The following is a 19,645-nucleotide window of genomic DNA, read 5'->3' as shown; positions in this document are numbered from 1 at the left end:
AACAAATTTCAGGTCAATTAGGGCAGAAATGATTGGTGAGCCGACTCGAGCTTGACTCAATAAATGACTTGTAAGTCGAGCTCGATGAGTTAATGAGCCAAGTTTCAGACAATCCGGACTCGACTCGTTAACTCGCGAGCCTGCTCGTTTTAAAAATATTACTATAAAATGCACTTAAAATATATTAGCATTCATAAGTTTAATTAAAAATTATTGAAAATTTATACCGTACTTTTTTTAATATTAAGTGATTATTCATTATTTTCATAGAATAAAATTTGTACTCAATTAATTAATCAATTTCAAGCTCAAGTCAAGATTGACTCGAGCTTGACTCCTGGTTTACACCTCTATTGAAGTCTTGATTCAAATATCCTGACTAGAAGTTTGGACTAGCCTATATTGGCAGGCTTTATTTTTCATATTTTTAAATTTTAGAAAATTGTCTTTTTTTTCCTTCCAACACTTTTTATTATAATTTTTTTTTTCCAAAATTTTAGGCTTTCTTAGTTTTCTTATGTAAGGAAGCTTAGAAGATATGGTAATGATTTAGTAGGAACCTGTTGTGAAAGGTTGAAGCTTATGCCCTCCAGCTATGATTATTTTCCCCATAGAGTTTTGGAAACCAGGAGTTTTACAGGTATAAAATGTTTTTTTTAATACTTTTAATATTGGAGAAAATTAAATTCAGAATAATTTTAAAAAGTTTTATCAACTAAAGTTTTGCATGAGATAGTTTAAGGCTTTGTTTGACAAAACTATTGACCATTTTTTATGATGCTTTCAAAAAAAAAAATTACGTAAAAGTTGTTTTAGAAAGCATGAAGAAAGTTGTGAAATTAAGCATAAGGATCTGTTTGAGATGGATGCACCTTTCTGTAAAGGCAAAAGCTAAAACAGTGCTAAAATATAAGATGTGGTTGCGGTCTGAAAGAAAAACAATAAGAAAGTTGTCCCAAATGAAACATGAGGTTTTGTTTGTATTGATTTGTAAAGTAATTTTTTAGTATAAGAATTTATATTTCAAAATATTTTCATATTAGAAAATTATTTTAGAAAGTAGTATGAAAGCTATCCCAAACTAAGTATAAATTTTTAAATATTTGCTTTTAAAAAGTACTTTCTCAATGACAGTTTCAAAGAAACTTTTTAAAAAATATATTTTTTTTAAAGATAATTTTTTTTAATTAAAAAATTATTTTAAGATGCAATAAAAAAATACACATAAAACTTTCAAAAACTATTATTTCTCTGAACAGCTACACAAGCTTTTGGATGCCTTTCTTTATTGTTTCAGTTTATTTTGTAGATTTTATATAAGTTATTTTGAGCCATATTTTATAAATTATTTTCTTTTATCTTTGTGGGTTTTATTTTGGACAACTTATTTATTTTTAAAAGCAAATTTTTAGTTAAAGGTTTTAGAACAAAACTTTTTTTTATAATTGTTGCGTCCAGGAGTATTCGCAGCGGTAGAGAAATATAAAGTTTATCGTCTTAGCATTGTACGAAAATCCGGCATGCAATCAGATAAGAGAGAGGGTCTAGCATTCACATGAGACACCAATGTTTTAACGTGAAAAAACCTCTAAAAAGGGGGAAAAAACCACGGGGCCTACCCCAGTTTGAATGAATCCACTAGTATTGTAGTTGATTACAAATGAGGTCCTTCCTTGGTTGAAGGTCTTAGCTTGATATACATCTTATGAAGTACATTACATGATGTTAATTAATACAAAGAGTCATTATTGACATGTTCGTTTGGTCGGAAGGATTGTAGTCGGAGGGCGACGGAGGTCGGAACCCTTGATTCGGACTCATTTGGGCTCGGATTGGGTTGATCTTGGTGTCGTTGGGTTCGTATTTCCGAGACGCTCAGTTTGACTGTAAGCTCGCTGAAATCGGAGTTCATATGCTCGCGAAATTAATTTTTAAAGTTTCCAACTAGCTTTTGCCTCGAGATTCGTGCCCGACCAAGATAATTTTGAGATAACGGATCAAGTATCAACCATAAAACTATTTTAAAAAACAATAAAGAAATTATCCCAAACAAAGCCTAAATTCTCTCACAATTTTCTTTAATATTAAGCCAAAACGATTTTAAGGATATAATACTCTATTTTAATTAAATCTTTTCGAAAGCTTGTGAGAAGTTTGTTCTGTCAAACTTTAGAAATTTTCTTTTAAGCAAATATTAACTATGACTTAACGGATAATCCAGCGGTTAAGTTAAAACCCTTTGGTGCTGGCAGAAGCTAATTACAGATTACTTTGCTTGGCAATGTATATTCATATTTTATTCATTTATTATTTATTTTCAAAAATAAGTTTTATATGGAGCTTCATTTGTTATGCAATAATGCAAATACAAATATATTGGAATTAGAGCTGTTTAAATTATGATCTAATGCGTATCAGTATCACCAATAAATATCAAAAGATTCAAAGAAGCCGAACAAATTGTAAAATTGTGACTTATTGAAGTCCGGACGCCGTGCGAACTCCGCGCGTAATAATTTCTCTTCTTTGGGTCAGTTCTCGCTCCCCCTCTCTCTCGAGACTCCATTGCTGAAGGAGCCAAAGCTTGAGATTCCAATCCCTCGAGCTCTCTCCCTTCTTCTCCATTGCTGAAGAAGCCAAAGCTTGAGATTACAAGCTCTCTCTCTCTCTTCTCTCTCTCTCTCTCTCTCTCTCTCTCTCTCTCTCTCTCTTTCGGCCGGCCACTCCGTTGCTGAAGAAGCCAAAGCTCGAGATTCCAATCCCCCAACCTCTTACCCTCTTTCGTTCTACATCCCCCTTGTAACCGGCGTGCTTTGAGACTTTATCCATAGGATTATTGGAGCGATTATATTCGATTGATTCGTTTACATGGATGGAAAGCTGAGGCTTGCCCTCGGTTTCTACCAAAATTTCCACGGTTTCCCTCTCCTGGTGATTTTCTTGAGCTCGGAGGGAATGGATGATCTGGAGCGCCTAGGCCGGCGGTTCTAGCTCAACAATTTAGGATTCTTCTTGTTTTATCGTGGTTTCCGTTGATGGATATTGAAGATTCTTACTTCGCACTACTTAGCTGGAGTGATCGGGGTTACTCCGTTAGCAATCTGCCTTCCGGTCCAACAGGGAATGTTTTCCTTTTGGGGGCTCTTACAGATTTTACTCTAGTGAATAGTTGGAATCTTTAGCCAAGACAGGTCTTCCAGGTACTTTCGTTACATATCACCATTTTTTCTCTCGATTGAACTCTAGAATGGAATGAATAGCATCACTGAGAATTTGGGATTAAGAACTTTCTTGTTTGTTTGCTAATGCAGATTCTCCTGTATTTTGTAGGCGGGGAAAAGGATTGATCTTCTTCTCTTCATCAGGTGTGATTTATTATTTTATTTACAGTTCGAATTTTTCGTTCTTACTCATATAAGCATAGAGTCTTGTTAGTGAACCAGGATGGGGAATCTCAGCAGCTTGCCATACCAATTGTCTGGTGTGGGAAACTTCCCTCTTTCTCCAAATTAAGCTGTTAGCTTTTCATATCTGATATAAGAAAATATTATTCTTTTCTTAACTTTTCTTTGTGAGAACTTTTAGGCTAATATTTTAATTAACATGTGTCCTAAATGTTAATCTATTTAAGTTAATATGAATGCTTGGTATTTTTTCTTTCGTATGATTACTTTAAACAGATCTCCTTTCTACTGTCATTTTGAAAAGTTTAGGTTAATACGTTTTGGTGGTGGTGTTACTTAGGCTTCATTTGGGACAGTTTTTATATTGCTTTTTATAACGGTTTTATAGTACACAAATTTCTTAAATTTGAAGCCAGTAATGAGGAGTTTCACTGTTAAAGAAATCTTTGTATTAGAAAATTGTTTTAAAAAGCAAGAAAAAAACCGTCCCAAACGAAGCCTTAGTTGTTCGTCCAGAACGAGTAATGAGGAGTTTCACTGCTCTCCCTTTTAAGCATTTCAGGAGAATTTTAAATTTTTTTTATGCTGAAAGAAGAAAGGGATGGTTCCTTTCTTTCTACCCTTCCATCTAGGGCTGCTTTCTTGCCTTATTCAAAGTGATCTACATGTTTCTTTTTTTTTATTTAATTGGTATAACCAAAACCCCTGCAACTTCAATTATGTGGAGCTCTTTTGCTTTTTCCCCGTAAAGGTGATGTTTCCACACAACTCTTTCTGACCTATTGGTTGAGAGCTTAGGCTTCCAATTAAGAAGTCTAAGGTTTAAGTCTCTGTGTATGCGTTGTGTGTGTGAGTTTGCCTTAAATAGCCTAAATGTCCCAAAAAAAAGGTGATGTTTCCACAACCTACTGCAGCTTAGTGGACCCGAACAAAGCCAGGCTAAGGGATCATTAGGGCAATTGAATCCTGCAGCTATTTGTAAAATTAATTATATAGTTAAGAGAACATTTTGGGTTTTATGAAAGATGATTTGAGTGTTATAATCTTTTTATTTTGAAAAAGTTAGACAATTTTTCAAGAAGCATGATACATTTGATGTTGTTTTCTTGCTAATAATACTCAAAATTATGCACCAATTCTTGTCTTCCATCTCTGCAGCTGGAAAGGAGGAAATTGTTGAAGCTATTCTGGAAATTCTGAGCCTTTTATTCACTTATGCCATTCTGAGTGATTTTCCATGAGCTATCACAAGCTTCCACAAAAATTATCTTTACTTCTCCTACTGATCACGACTCTGGTTGCTGCAGACCTGAATGATGACAAGCAAGCCCTCCTTGCTTTTGCGGCAGCCATCCCACATGGAAAAAAGCTCAACTGGAGTTCTAATAGCTCAGTTTGTTCTTTGTGGGTTGGAGTCAGATGTGCACCAGACAGAAGCCGTGTTGTTGCTCTAAGGCTTCCAGGAATTGGTCTCCTCGGTCCAATTCCTGCAAATACGTTAGGAAAGCTTGATGCCCTTCAGGTTTTAAGCCTCCGCTCTAATGGCCTTTTTTCAAGTATTCCTCCAGATGTCCCATCTATTTCTTCTCTGCGCTCTCTTTTCCTTCAACACAATAATTTGTCTGGTGGTATACCCACATTACTTGCATCAGGCATTACATTTTTTGACCTCTCTTTTAACTCCTTCACGGGAGGAATCCCCTTAGAGATTCAGAATCTGACCAAGCTAAATTCATTATATTTACAGAACAATTATCTCTCAGGTCCCATTCCTGAACTAAAGTTAGCAAAACTACAGCATTTAAATTTCAGCTTTAACAACCTTAGTGGCCCTATACCAATCTCCCTCCAAAAGTTCCCCAAGGAGTCCTTCCTTGGAAATTCATTGCTATGTGGTCCTCCTTTAGAGCAATGCCCTGGAGTTCCCCCTTCGCCGTCACCATCACCATCACCATCACTCTCACCCTCGCCCTCGCCCTCGCCCTCACCCTCACCCTCACCCTCACCCTCGCCATCAGTAAGTCCTGAAGAACACAAGAAAGGTTTCTGGAAAAGGTTAAGTTTGAAGGTTGTAATTGCGATTTCTGCTGGCGTTTTGGCCCTGATGCTGCTTATAGTAATTATTCTCTTGATATGTATTTTGCTGAGACTATGTAGGGGAGGTAACAGACCTTCTAAGGAAAAGGTTATTATTACTGGTGCAAGAAGTGTAAAGACTAAAGAGGACTACAGCAGTGCGGTTCAAGAAACTAAGAAGAATAAATTATCTTTCTTTGGGGGATCTTCTCATGCCTTTGATTTGGAGGACCTGCTGAGAGCATCTGCTGAAGTTCTTGGCAAGGGAAGCTATGGAACAACATACAAGGCTGTTCTTGAGGATGGAACTATAATAGTGATTAAACGGCTAAAGGAAATGGTGGTTGGTAAGAGGGAGTTTGAACAACAGATGGAGATAATAGGAAGGATTGGGCCACATCCAAATGTCTCACCGCTCCGTGCTTATTACTACTCCAAGGATGAAAAGCTTCTTGTTTATGATTACATTCCGACTGGCAGTTTCTCGACCTTATTACATGGTATGTTTCTAAAATATCTCATCATTGATTTTTAATCTGTGCCAAAAATCTAGTACTAAATTTGCTTGGCAAATTTAGATTTTGTTTGGGAAGGCTTTCTTATTACTTCCTAAAACAGTTTTTTTAGTACAAAAATTGAATTTTTTATACTTAAAATCTGCTTTAGGAAATAGTACGAAAGCATCCCAAACAAACCCTTAATTTCCAAATAAGGCAATACATTCTAATACTCGTGATTTATTGAATGCCTTTCATGAAATATTTTTTTCATGATCTGAACTCTCAACTTTTATGTTATAATAAAGGCAATATAATCATTATTGAGGCATGTCCTATATTTCTATCCATCAAAATTGTAATGTCTTATAAAACTACTCGTAGAGACAGCTTACTAGTCAGGATTCCTGAAGTTTCTCTATCATTTTTTATATAATTTGATGAACAGGGAACAACAGAAGCACTGAGAGGACCCCTTTGAACTGGGTCTCACGCTTTAAAATTGCACGAACAGCAGCACTAGGCTTAGCACACCTTCATGCCGAAGGCGATGGAAGGTTTGTCCATGGAAATATCAAATCCTCTAACATTCTAGTCACTCAGGAAAGCCATGCCTCTCTCATCGACTTTGGCCTGGCCTCCATTATGAGAACGCCTGCTTCTTCCTCCCGAGTTGCAGTCGGATACCGCGCTCCAGAAACCATTCAATCACGAAAATTTACTCAGAAATCAGATATTTATAGCTTCGGAGTTCTACTTCTTGAGATGTTAACAGGCAAAGCTCCTCTTCTATCCTCAGGAGGTGATGATATTGCTGATTTGCCGAGATGGGTTCAGTCTGTATTGAGAGAAGAATGGACCGCTGAAGTTTTTGATGTGGAGCTGATGAAGTATCAGAATATTGAAGAAGAGCTTGTTCAAATGCTTCAAATTGCAATGGCCTGTGTTGCGAAAGCTCCAGACCAACGCCCTAAGATTGAGGAGGTGTTGAGAATGATCGAAGGAGTAAGGTTGTCTGAGTCTCAGAATAGGCCATTCTCAGAGGATTAGTTTCAAAGACTTTGATTTTTAAACGTCATGAAATGTTGAGAGGTGGCAAATAGAGAGATTTTTTTCTTTTCTTTTCTTTTTTCAGCCAATTGTTTTCACATTATTTAGTCATTTTTTTGTGCAGAATTTAGTAAATGTATTCATGCTTGGTGAGGCTTCCTAAAAAGTGTGTTCATTTGCCTCACTTTTAGCTCGTGTTGGGCTTTATATTTGTCTTAAAAGCTTTAAAATTTTCATAAACGATTTTATTGGTGAGCCCACTTGTTTTTATTTCTGAGTTAAATCGGTCACTTTTTATGGTGTAATTTCTCCTAGTTTAAAAATCCATTGCTACGGATGTTGGGGGTAAATTAGTACTTATAAATTATGCTTCATAAATGGTATGCCTCAAGCAAAATCTGCTCATTTGGGACGGCTTTATTGTTACTTCTTAAAGCAAATTTTTAGTATAAAAATTTTAATTATTAAACTAGAAAGCTTCTTAAGAAGCAGCAAGAAAGTCATCTAAGACTTTGTTTGAGATAGCTTGTTTATTGCTATGCCTCATAAGTATCTTAATGAGTAACTATACGATAAGAACATCTCTCATCTTAAATTTCCAAAAGCCAAAACTCTTTGAGCACCAAACTTAATTACTTAACCATCTCAAATTTTATGACCATTATACTTATCATTGCCCCTAAAATTAGTCTAGAAAACACTATAAACTGCAAACTAAGTACAAAGAAAAATAAACACAATAAAAAAGAACAAAAAAATTTATGTGATTTAGCTTAAGCCTACATTCACAATCTCAAACAACTAATTTCTCTAAATTTTAACAAATATACATGAAGAGATTATGCTATATACAAAGTAAAACTCTTTCTTGAATAATACCCCTCTAATCTATTTTTCTCTTCTTCTTCTCTCTCTATTGTTTATTATCATGCATACTTCAATACAATGCAATCATTTTTTTTATATAATGCTTAGGCATAATAAAAATCAACTGTGAGTGAATTAGATTTAAGGTAGATTAACTATCATCTTGAAAAATCAAATATAAATGAATAGAATTTCAAAAATCAAGATAAATTTTTATCTTAGTTAATAGAATTTTGACACCATAGAAAACAACCATGGGCCCAACTTCATGATTTGCAAATGCTAAATGGCTACAAATCACAATTGAGAAGAAATAAATGATAAAGGACCAAGAAAACCCCAGTAATATAAACTCAAAGAAATTAAGCAACAAAGAGATTTCATAAACAGGGCTAACAAAAACGAACTTGCACGAACGCTGAAAAGTTTAGTCGACTTCCATTGCTGAGAGTGATTCCCTTAAAATTTCGCTTAGCTCCTCCATTCGCTGCTTTGCCAGCACAATGCAATCCTGTAAGAAGCAATATGGGGATAATCAGCGTTACAAACTGTCCAGTCAGGTACAAAACAACCATCTATATTAATGAAACATCCAATTTAATATTGCTTAAAATGAACAAACTTAAAATTAATATCCCTTAAACTTCTGGCTATGGAGTTTAAACTTTTAAGTAAAGATTCATATAAAACAGATTATCTGTTTCCTTTGAACATTTCTCATTTTCTTTAGCTGTCTTTTAGTTTTTTTTTTTGCAAACTTTCAACAAACTAAATAGAAAAATATAAAAAACAATACAGGGGAGATAACAACGAACCTTAACAACAGATGTATGCAACAGAACTGCTCCACCTGCTTTGTATAATGACACCAATCTCTCTTTTGAATCTAACACTACAGTAACGTGGGTGTCCATTACTGATTCTTCTTCCGAAGTTGGGTCCGCTAAAATATACTTACCATGGACTATGCATGTTAGTGAGAACGGGGCAACTGCAATAGTGAGCTTTCTATTTTCTTTATTCACTGGCTCTACTGCTGCTTTGTCTTTCAGTTCTTCAGACACAGTAATCAATTTTCCATCATCACTTAAAGAAACTAAAGGAATCTGCACTGCAGGTTAAAAAAGCTTTAAAAATGTTTAAGAAAATAAAATTAAAGCTCAGCAAGAGATAAGATCAAGATAAAGATAGATAGATTTGAGTTGTTTTGTGAGTAGAGTAACGAAATAATAATAGATCAATTAAAGCAGATGTACAAACTCAGTTTTAACAACATCAACAATGTCTAATATTACAGAGAAGGTGATGCAAATTTGAATGTGTTGAATGTGAATGCAATTCATCTGTATTGATACTTAGTTTTTCGTTTCCTCATTTCAAGTGAATGAAAATAACTACAAAGATGGCTCTTAAATGAACGGAAAATGTTCTCTGGTATTTTGAACATCCATTAGGTCTAACTCATCGCAGCATAGTTCCAACTCAGCCAATTGAATTCCAATCAGCACCTATGGAGTTCGGAATCATTACCACAATGAGAATTGCTAATGACTCCCTGTTGCTATTTCTATTTCCACTAAGTGATATAGTTCCATATGTTGTTGATGTTTCTGTGTATACAGCTGCTGCTCACATTGTTTTCCCAAGTTGATTGATTCCACACTGTGTTTTCCCTCTGGGGCTCGCGTATTATCACTGTTGTCCACCTTTTGATTACTGTTATTACTGTGTGTCACCTTCCCTCTGTGCCATTGCCAGCTAAGTTACAGTGCCACCCTTCTATTTACACCGCTTCATGCTACAATCCCGAACACCATCCCCTTAACTTGCTATTCCAGGCTATGTCCAGTTCCGTATTTTATGGTATCAATCTAGTTTTTGTCAGGTCCTCAAGCAATTAATGAAATGGAATTTACTCTACTGCTGGAAAATTGAAGAATGCATTAAACATCATGTTTGTGAGTGGATTTTTATAGATGACAAAAAGTTTCTAATTTTAAGTCTTTTTTAAGATATAAATAGGATCCATGAGACATGGACATTGAGTATTAAAATAGAATTCTAGTTTTTTTTTTCTATTCTTTTCTGTGTGATTATTGGATGTATATTTTCAAGTGCTTTACTAGTGTTGATGACTACTTTCAAAGCTTGTTGACCTCTGTATGTGTCGCAATCAATTCCAGTGAGTGCAACATAACAATAATTGATATATGCAACATCATGCAAAGCAACTTTGCATGTCATGACCATGATCAAAACCACTCAAACATTGTTTCTTTGTGAGATGGATCATGTTGATGCTTCCAGGGCGTCGAAGATACCAAAGCACATTATGCGCGCAACTCGATCGAACAATAGCAAAAAGCAATATTCTGTGGGCGTGACGTTGCATGAGATCACTCAAATGTTATTCATTCGTGAAGTAGACCATGTTGATATGTCTAGAATGTCCAAATTGCCTAGATGAGACCTTTCACAATCAATTCAAGTTAATGTAGTTGAAAACAACAATTTACGGTCACGATGCTGTGCAAAACCGTCTGAATGCCGTCCGTTAAAAAAATAAACCTAACTAACGCTTCCAAAACCTCAAGATTATTTAGAAATGACACCCATATTGAATGGATCGCCGCACAAGTCAAAACACAAAAAATTGCCAACACACAATGTGATGGCATCCAAATCGAGACATACGAGAAATGTGAAATTTTGTGATGGTAATTTTTATTTGAATTTAGAAAAAAAACATATATGAACTTCTATAATTAAAAAAATCCTATATCTTATCCTATCCATGTCAACCCATTAGAAACAACGGCCCAGCTCCTCCTGTCACCTAAAAGAAAAAATTAAAATTAAAATTTAAAACCTAAAAGCTAAAGCTCCTATCCATCACATTTTTTTGATTCGCACGTCAACCCAGCCCTCTCTTGTTCTAAACCTAGCCCACTGAACCACCCCACTAATGTCACCAAGCCCGCTAGGCATCACCTGTGCCATCCCAGTGTCGCCACTTTATACACTCACCTCCAACTGCTACTCCTCTGCCTCCTACCAAAGCCACCCAACACCTCAACCAAACCACCTAACTGACCACCAACAGCTATATTTCTGTATCTAAACCGTCACTCTCTCCTCCTCACTTTCTCTCTAAACAAGGAAAAAATCTCACCATTCTCTCTACAGACTCTCTTATCATCCCTCTTTCCCCATCTAAATCTCCATCTCTCTCTAAAATAAAGAGAGAATCTCTCTAGCATGCCCTTTTTCTCTCTTCACCCCACTCTCCCTCTCCCTCTCCCTCTATATTCAGCTCTCTTTAACTCCTTCCTCTTTCTAAATAGAGAGAGAAACTTCTTTCTTTAATCCCTAACTCTCTATACACACACACATACACATTAAAGAAATGGGATAGGAATAGAAAAACAAAAAAACTGCAGAAGAGAGAAAAATTAAAAAGAGGAGATAAAAAAAAATTATGTTTTTATCACCTTATAAAATTTCATCTTCGAATCATCACAATTGTCTCATGCAAAGGTATAATTTCAAAATCTCAAAATTAAGTACTCATGCATGTTATTCTAATGTGATAGAGACATTTGTATAATTAAGTACCCATACATATTGTTCTTATGCGGCAGGAAAATTTAAAAATAAGTACTCCTATGCGTTGCTCCAACACAGCGAGGAAATTTGTGCTTTCAATCGCATAGATGATGAGGAAACTGCACATTTATTTATAAGTGTGTCAGGGTAAAAAAACCCCTAGCTATAGTGTCACGCGACACCAATCATTCTACATCTTTATAAGCGTGATGAGCAGGCTAGCACTACCCGTAGATGCCCCCTATGCAAGGGAGTTACCTAGAGGCTACTGAATTAGTTAATTTCATAATGATATATTTAAATAAAATGCAATTGAATAAAATTTGCAAAAATGAAAAAATTGCATGAATTAAAAATGGGCTTAAAAGGGATTTGTAATGAATTTGAAAAACTAATTTGCGAGCACAAAACTTCCCTGCCACTACTAATAAATACCTGTGCAAGCATAGAACTTCTTTGAAAATAAGTAAATAACATAAGGTGACTTAGATATGAACAATAAAGGATAAAAAATATGTCCATTAGTACAACTTTATAAAATCAATGTTAAAGAATTGAAAAAGAAAATAGGAAGATCTAATATTACATGAATAGAAATTGGTCAAGATGATTTGTAGAAACTAGGTTTAACTCCTTATACAAAATTTAACATGAATGAATAGAAAATGAGGATTCATAAAATATAGAGGTTTAGACTCCCATGTTAGTTACAAGCATTAATATGATATCAGAGTAAAAAAGTCTTGAATTTAAATCCTAATCTCGCCATTCGTTTTACAGCATTAAAACAAATTTATGGTCTACTTATATATTTTACTTATTTCGGCACAAAGCTGCATAAGCTTGATTAACGCTTGAAAAGTCAAATGGAGAATTGCACAAGATGGCATATTTAGAATATAAAGTTAATTCCCACGCATTCATTTATAGCCTTAAGATTTCAGTTTAGTTCGTTATCAAGTTACACACACACACACAGCTAGTGTGCATGAAACCAAAAGGTAACACTTGGTGCATTATAGAACTACCACATGGCAAAATATTGAATTTAAATTCAAACATATTTAAAAGCAAACAATCATATCATGAATATCATTAATTTTAAATTTGAATATGATTGGCACATGATGTAATTTAATTTTCAAGATTTTAAGTTAGAATTTAAACAATTTCAAAAGAGAACTATCCTATCATGAGTTCATTTCTTTTAAATTTGAATTGACACATGATGAAATCTTAAGTTTTAAATTTAATTTTAATTAATATTTAACTAGAATATAAAGCGAGTCATTATTTTTAATTTTTAATTTAAATTGAAAATTATAAATATTTCATTTATATTAAATCATGTATGTTAACTATTGACCTCACATAGTGGGATAAAGGCTTTATATTGTTATTATTATTGCATGTATATCAACTATTTTAATTAATTTAAATTCAATTGTATTGCAATTCAAATTTAGTTGCTCAACATTAAACCACTTTAACACAAGTTATGACCTTATAATACAACTAATAATTTTATCTATTTATATTCTTTTTATTATCCCTTGCAACAAAGGGTATTTGTCTGGTTTTACGTTTGTACCTGTAGCAGAAAGAGAATACAAAATCCTGAACAACGGAATCATATCAGGAGAGATGGAAATAATTAGCCATAGAATTGCAAGCTACACACACCACGTAATAATGTTATTCAATAGGAGAGGATCATACCACATTCTGAGTACTGTGTAGCAAGTGTTCACATGTGTGATATTCAAAAGAACACAATATATAACTTGCAGGCTTGCAGCATAATAAAAGAAAACTTACAATGAGAAAATGCAGCCGTTGCTGAGAGCAATGCAGCATCAAACAGAGAACCATCGGCATTAAGACAATAAATGTCCTGCAATTCACAGTTAAATATCTTGTCAAACGGTTAAAAGGCCGACAGTTAAGAACACATCTATACCACTAGACTACAAAGCAATTATAGAAACCATTAATAGATAGGATGAAGTATCACGAAGTCACACTCAAAAGAATTAAAAAAAAGTTCCGTACCAGGTAGGCCATCCAAGCAGCCTTTCCACTGATCAAGGAGAGCTCTTGCAAATTTATCATGCCAGAACTGTAGTTGTAAAATAAAAGATCTACCATAAATTTGCATATTTAAATCAAAACATATAATGCTTCCATATATGTTAAATTCGCCTTAAAAGCAATGTAAAATGTTCTAATCTTTAATTAAAGTAAGTGTACTAGAAAACCTTGGATGATGATAACATATTATCATGCTTTGAAACTAAAAAGTACAGTTTTAAGTAAGTTTTCATGGATGTGCTTAAGTAAATGTCTTTGAACATAGGTACTAAATCAGAATAAATGATGACCAGCTTTTCTTAAAGAAACAAAAGTGAGAAGCCATCCGGACCTAGTGATTTGGAAGCACCAAGAGAGAAAACATTCAATCTGCTCCCGTCCAAGAAAAAAAGATCATCTAAGCAAGTGACAAGGTGACAATTAACAATCATCCAGAGGATAAAGTCTACGGTAGTCAACCACAAACTTGGAGACTGAGCAATTATTACTAAAGAACATTTCTACCCCAAGAAAGGAAAACAAGAGCAATATTAGCTTGGATCAACAGTAAAAAAAATAAACTGATTTTGAAAAAGGTATAATCTTTCCAGCATTTCTACCCTACTGATTATTCAACTTAGTTTTCTCTAACTGGAGATATTTTCAGTAATATTATGCTGAATGCCTTATGTATAGCTAAAAACTTATTTTATTCAATTTAGAAATAACATACATAATCAAGTCAATTGCAAAGCATCAAGTTTATCATAATGTTTGGAAAGTTTTCAAGAAGGGCTATGATTTATTTTGTGCCTATTAGTTCCAAAAAGCCTTATTATATTGGTATTTAGCACGGTTCTAGTGTGTTTACATACTTTGCCTTCTAACATTATGATAGAAAATACTTGTATTCACAAGTAATCCTAGCCCAAATCAGTAAACCACAGCAATATTATTGCTGTCCGCAGCAGGAAATAACCACAAAACAGAGAGAAACAGGAGAAATTCACTAGAAATCTGAGAGAAAATGAAGCAAAACTCTTGTATTCCAATAGAAGATGCAAGACAACAAGCAAAGATACAATTTCCTTCAATTCGAGAGGAAGGAATTACTCTCCTAATCTCCGGCAATGCCAAGAACCCAACACAAGCAAACCCTAGATCTCAAATCTCATTCAAATTGAAGATAATCCCCTCTCCCTCCTAATCCCCCCTAATTATCATGAAAGGAGGGTTACAAATTACCTAATCACCCTTTATATTCAAATGTTTCCCCCAAAAAATTGCATTAAGCCCCACATGGGGCCCACCTGATTTCCGCCTCCTTCCTGGCTGTTTTCCCCACCTGGAATAAACCAGAACCGGTCCAGGATGGCCTGGACCGGTTCACCCGGCCCCTCTTGGGCCGGCGGCATATCACATTAGTGATGGACAAATGGTACTCATTTGAATGATACAACTCCGTTACTGAGATGAAACACCAATACTTGTTGTTGCTTCTATGGGTGGTGTTTATATAGGTCAGAGTATCCTTTTGTTTCTACCACAAATGCTTCTAATGCAGGCATCTAGGAATCTAGATTTGTTCTAACAATATGAAGATATCATTTACCAAGACTATGCTGGCCACCAATCACCACCATCATTGAACTTTATACTACATTCATTTTTCTTCAAGCCAAACAAAAAAATATTCACTTGTATTTATTTTACACTCATTGAAACAACTCTAAAGCATTAAAAAAAAAAGGTATTTTTTTATGGTGCATTCCTTTTTCAACTAGCCAAATAACTTCTTAATCTCCTTTACTCCTCAATTTTAGCTTTAAAAACATCCTAACCACATCTTCCTTCACACTTTCAAACTCAACAATAAGCACTCAAAACCAACCTCACAAATAAAAATCAAAGAAGACAACCCAATGCACTCCTATTTATAGGACTCAAAGGAGATGATTTTAAATCCAAACATGATTTAAAATTGACTTAGCCTAACAATAAATGCACTAAAAACTCTTCATCATAAGGAATTGAAGCACCTTAAAACGCAGGATGATGGTTTTTCTTTAGTTAAAAATAAAGATAGCTGTTTCAACTGCAATAGCGCTAGCAACTGCAGGGAATGTGAAAAGTCTGGATTGGCATTTTTATCAAAAGATCTCCTAGCATGGAATGTATGATGACACGTAGTGATTGTGAATAACTTTTGACAGCAACTAAGGATATTGGAAAAAGTAATGGATCATTTCAATTATCTACTCTTCTAGCCCTTGTAGATGCTTAACAATTGATAATAATTGTCCAGTTTTTGTACAAATTCTTGAAAAGCGGACTCACATTTTCAGGGATGATACTTATCTGCAGTAAACTGAAACACGTGGAACTTTTTAATTGGTTGGTTCTTGGGAATTACGTGCTACTCAATATGAGATTCCCATTATCATTGCTTCAGCTAGTCAAATTCTCAACATCATGACGTTGGCTGGGGGTGAATTATGATTCAGTATTAATGCAATATCCACAAGTGAAAGAATCAGCCATGTTTTGTTCATCCAAAATTCTTCCACAGGAGAATGAAGTACAAAGCAATAGAGTGCCACGGAACTATTGGAAGTTGAAGTTTGAAAAGAATATATATAGAACCATAAACAGAAGCCAAGATGACAAACATTTACAATATACTTCTTCAGACCTCTCAGAAATAGGCTTCTTTAGGCAATGACATGTGGTTATTGGCATTGTTTTTAGGTGCAAGTCATGGGTTACCCTTACGGACATTGGCGAACTTCTTTGAAAGTGCTAACAGTTCAAATGAAGCCACGAGGAAGTGCGCCTAAAATCTAGCATTTAGGTGTGTTTTCAACACAATTATGTTATTCACTTATTCAATAGTGCAGTCTAACTTTGTTACTGGCGTCCACTTGGGTATTTTACGTAAGGATAATATTTCCTTCGAGGAATTTGTGGGTATCAATTACACGTAAGTTCATACAAATCCCTAAAGCTAAATACTTTAATTTGAAGTGAAAGCTGCCAAAAAAACTGGCTTGATGTAAAGAAAAACCCGAAAAATATTACATTATCTGCATTTCTTTTACTTAGGAAGATGACATGTGCGTATCCAAGAACCAACAAATTGGACTACTAGGAGTCCACAAAGTGCACAAATGAAATAACAAAATTTAATGTACTCAATCCAACCATACATCTTACCACAACAAAATTGCTGTTAAAACTGTAGCATAGTAACTAAGGAGCAAGAAGACAACCTCATTATGACATCTGAGAGCTGCTTGGCAATAACAGGCGCAACCTCCGCTGGCCTCCCTGGTCTAACAACAGGAGAACAAATTGGTGGCATTTGAAAATCAACAGCTGAAAACCACGCAGGCATAACCATCCCAAAATTAACTGTTCCTTAAAACTACGTTAAAAAGGGAAATATAAGCATGATGCAACAAATAAACACCAACCTACGCTTCCCACGTCAGGGGAGTCAATAGAGGGGGTCATAACTTCCAGTTTAATAGCTGCTAGCACAGTCTGCAAGTAAGAAGCATTTCATCAAACACCTGGTAAGCATAAAAAAGCATAAGCAAAATCAGGTAGATTAGGAGGACAAAGCTCACGGTATCTCCGATTTTTACTAAGGCGGATCCGTCGGCAGAAGTTACGGGTCCTGATGGAGAGAAATATCCCACGAATGAAATGATTTAGATGGGGATAGTTGGTTGAAGATGGAAAACTTAAGAGGTTGGTGGGACAACGAACCGAGAGCGATGGTGGTATCTCTGGCGCGGCCAAGAGCTCGACTATCTGGGCGAACGGACTCTGCGAGATGGCGCTCATAATACTGTAGGGGAAAGAGGCGGTGGTAGGCCTCCACCTCTATCTCGGCCGCAAGCCCCGACTCCGGCTTATAGCCTTCAGTTGACGTCATTTCCACGCCAGAATTCTTCCTCTAGTTATCGGATCAACAGCGACGTTGAAGCCGGCGATTCAAAGACCAGAATGTTTAAAAGATTTGCGGTGCTCGGCGCGAGGTGCCAATCTGAGCGAACCGTGGCGAATGTTCGAAAAGGTTGCAACTTCATATGGAAGGCTTATTTCATCGATAGTGAATAAATATTTTATGTTCGTTTAAGCTTCACTTTAACATAATTTTGCATGAAAAAATCTACTTTATATGCTGTAGAGAGGAAGCTGTCTTTTTATTCTTCTGATCATTTCTAGTTTGAGCTTTAACTTAAATGATTAAAAAAAATTAAATTCGAAATAATATCCAAAATTTTCAGCAAAAATATACATTTTTTTTAATTAAAGTATACTCTAAAATATCAACTTTCACAAAAATTATAAATAAATCATTAATGGGAGCATATTGGTATATAAAATGATATATTAAATTGTAAAGATTTGAAAGTTATTGAATTAGTTTTGATTGAATTTTTTTTTCTCTCAAGTTTTAAATCTAATATTACTATTCAATTATATGAATTACTGTAGTTGGGCATTTACTTGGTGGTAGCGCCAAAAACTTTGTATGGCATGCATTGGTGGAACAGTGGTGAAGCCAGAAATTATGTTTGCCGTCTCATTATCGGGCGGTCTCCGTTTGGGGGCGAGATGCATATATAAATATAAAATTTATAATTCTCTTATTTAATTTCATATCCATCAAGAAATTTCATATGCATATATAAATTGAAATAGATTTTTATGACTGAATTTTTGTATTTATGATTAAAATTTATTTTATAATTATTAAACTAACCTAATAAATCTCAATATAAAATCACTAAAATTTAAATGAAATTCATTATATTCATGAAATAACTAATGTTTAAAAAACGTTTTTAATTAAAAATTAAAAATTTTTTAAAACATTTTTACAATGTGTACATCATAGCTAATCTCATAAGAGAGAGAGTGGAAAATAAATCAAAAAATTTAAAATCATCTCACCCTCATGGGAGAGAGGGGTAGAGAGAGAGAGTAAAGATGGCTATAAGCCTATAACTTATAATAAGTACTAAATAATAAAAGGTTGCGGGTGGTAAAAAAATGTCAAGAGAGAGAGAGAGGAATTTTGTAAGGAACAAAAAATTTAGCCCCGAGAGATTATTCTGTGCTGACACCGGACGAGAGAACCGTCCAGTTTACGCTTAGGTACCGAGCAGCGATACTCGGTATTAGATTTGGCGCATTTTTATTGGAGCGGGTAGGCACGTGAGGAGTTGGAGTGGTTGCTGGCCATAGTTGGGAGGAGATCAGGTTAGGAATGAAAAGAGAAGAAAGAGAGGAAGAAGGACAAAAAAGAAGAAAGGTAAGAATGTGTTATTTTGTATATAAAGATTTATTATGTGCAATTGAGTAGTTTGTGTGAGGTGGCCATTTAAATTTATCTAATTGTTGTGTAAGAGTTCTGTAGTAAATATGGGGGAAATTCATGGATATTTGTTGTGTATGAGGAGAGAGAATGAAAAGGGTAAGTGTGGTGAAAATTGATTAATTGAGTAAGAATGAAATTATAAATTTAAGCTAGTCGAGTTGTTTCGGGTACCTTACACATGAAGGCAGGTACAATGTCACACTACACGATACATCCTACCAATAGTGCAGGGTTTAACGAAGAAAACATAGCATTCCTAACAGTCAACATTTAAATCTCTTAATCGTTTATATATATTCCTTCTACAACACAACACATTATCTAAATAAACGGTAACATTTACATAGTTTCACTTATATCATAAATACCATTACATAGCTACTCAGAAATTCAAAACAATATAATGATAAATGGTCTATATACCTATGTTGTAGACTCGCATACACAACTAAATAATTGAACATAAAGTGTCATTAATATGATGATAATCTGCTTCCACTTACGGTTATATAAAATTGTAAGCAATGAAACTGGTAAAGTCGTGCAATTCTAATAAAAAAAATTCAATAAAACATTATAGTGAATAATATAATTGAAATCATTGAATAACACTCATAAGAAAATTACAAAATATCTTAAAATATATTCAAGATCATATTTCATTTTATTTGAAGCCTCTGTAT

The 19,645-nt window shown here is 34.7% G+C and overlaps 2 protein-coding genes across 3 annotated transcripts; one reads left to right on the top strand and one right to left on the bottom strand.

Annotated features, from left to right (window-relative positions):
- Positions 1-2,468: 2,468 nt before the first annotated feature.
- On the top strand, positions 2,469-7,310 carry LOC110102494 (probable inactive receptor kinase At5g58300). 2 transcript variants are annotated; one of them, XM_028698606.1, is made up of 5 exons: positions 2,469-3,200; positions 3,312-3,365; positions 4,563-4,926; positions 5,152-5,980; positions 6,426-7,310. In XM_028698606.1, exons 3-5 carry the CDS (start codon positions 4,642-4,644, stop codon positions 7,025-7,027), a joined length of 1,716 nt encoding a protein of 571 aa, XP_028554439.1. In that variant the 5' UTR covers positions 2,469-3,200; positions 3,312-3,365; positions 4,563-4,641; the 3' UTR covers positions 7,028-7,310. The 2 variants fall into 2 exon arrangements, with proteins under 2 accessions (XP_028554439.1, XP_020686512.1); XM_020830853.2 differs by having other exon boundaries at positions 4,563-5,980.
- Positions 7,311-8,094: 784 nt separating this feature from the next.
- LOC110102484 (exosome complex component RRP43) lies at positions 8,095-17,700 on the bottom strand. The gene is made up of 8 exons (XM_020830836.2): positions 17,342-17,700; positions 17,200-17,249; positions 17,044-17,113; positions 16,840-16,945; positions 13,553-13,619; positions 13,319-13,394; positions 8,710-9,005; positions 8,095-8,405 (listed from the first exon to the last, which is right to left on the bottom strand). The coding sequence occupies exons 1-8, from the start codon at positions 17,508-17,510 to the stop codon at positions 8,322-8,324; spliced, it is 918 nt and encodes a 305-aa protein (XP_020686495.1). The 5' UTR covers positions 17,511-17,700; the 3' UTR covers positions 8,095-8,321.
- Positions 17,701-19,645: the final 1,945 nt, after the last annotated feature.

Source organism: Dendrobium catenatum, unplaced genomic scaffold, assembly GCF_001605985.2.
Source record: "Dendrobium catenatum unplaced genomic scaffold, ASM160598v2 fragScaff_scaffold_1117, whole genome shotgun sequence".
Lineage (NCBI taxonomy): Eukaryota > Viridiplantae > Streptophyta > Magnoliopsida > Asparagales > Orchidaceae > Dendrobium > Dendrobium catenatum.
This window is presented reverse-complemented; position numbering and strand designations above follow the sequence as displayed.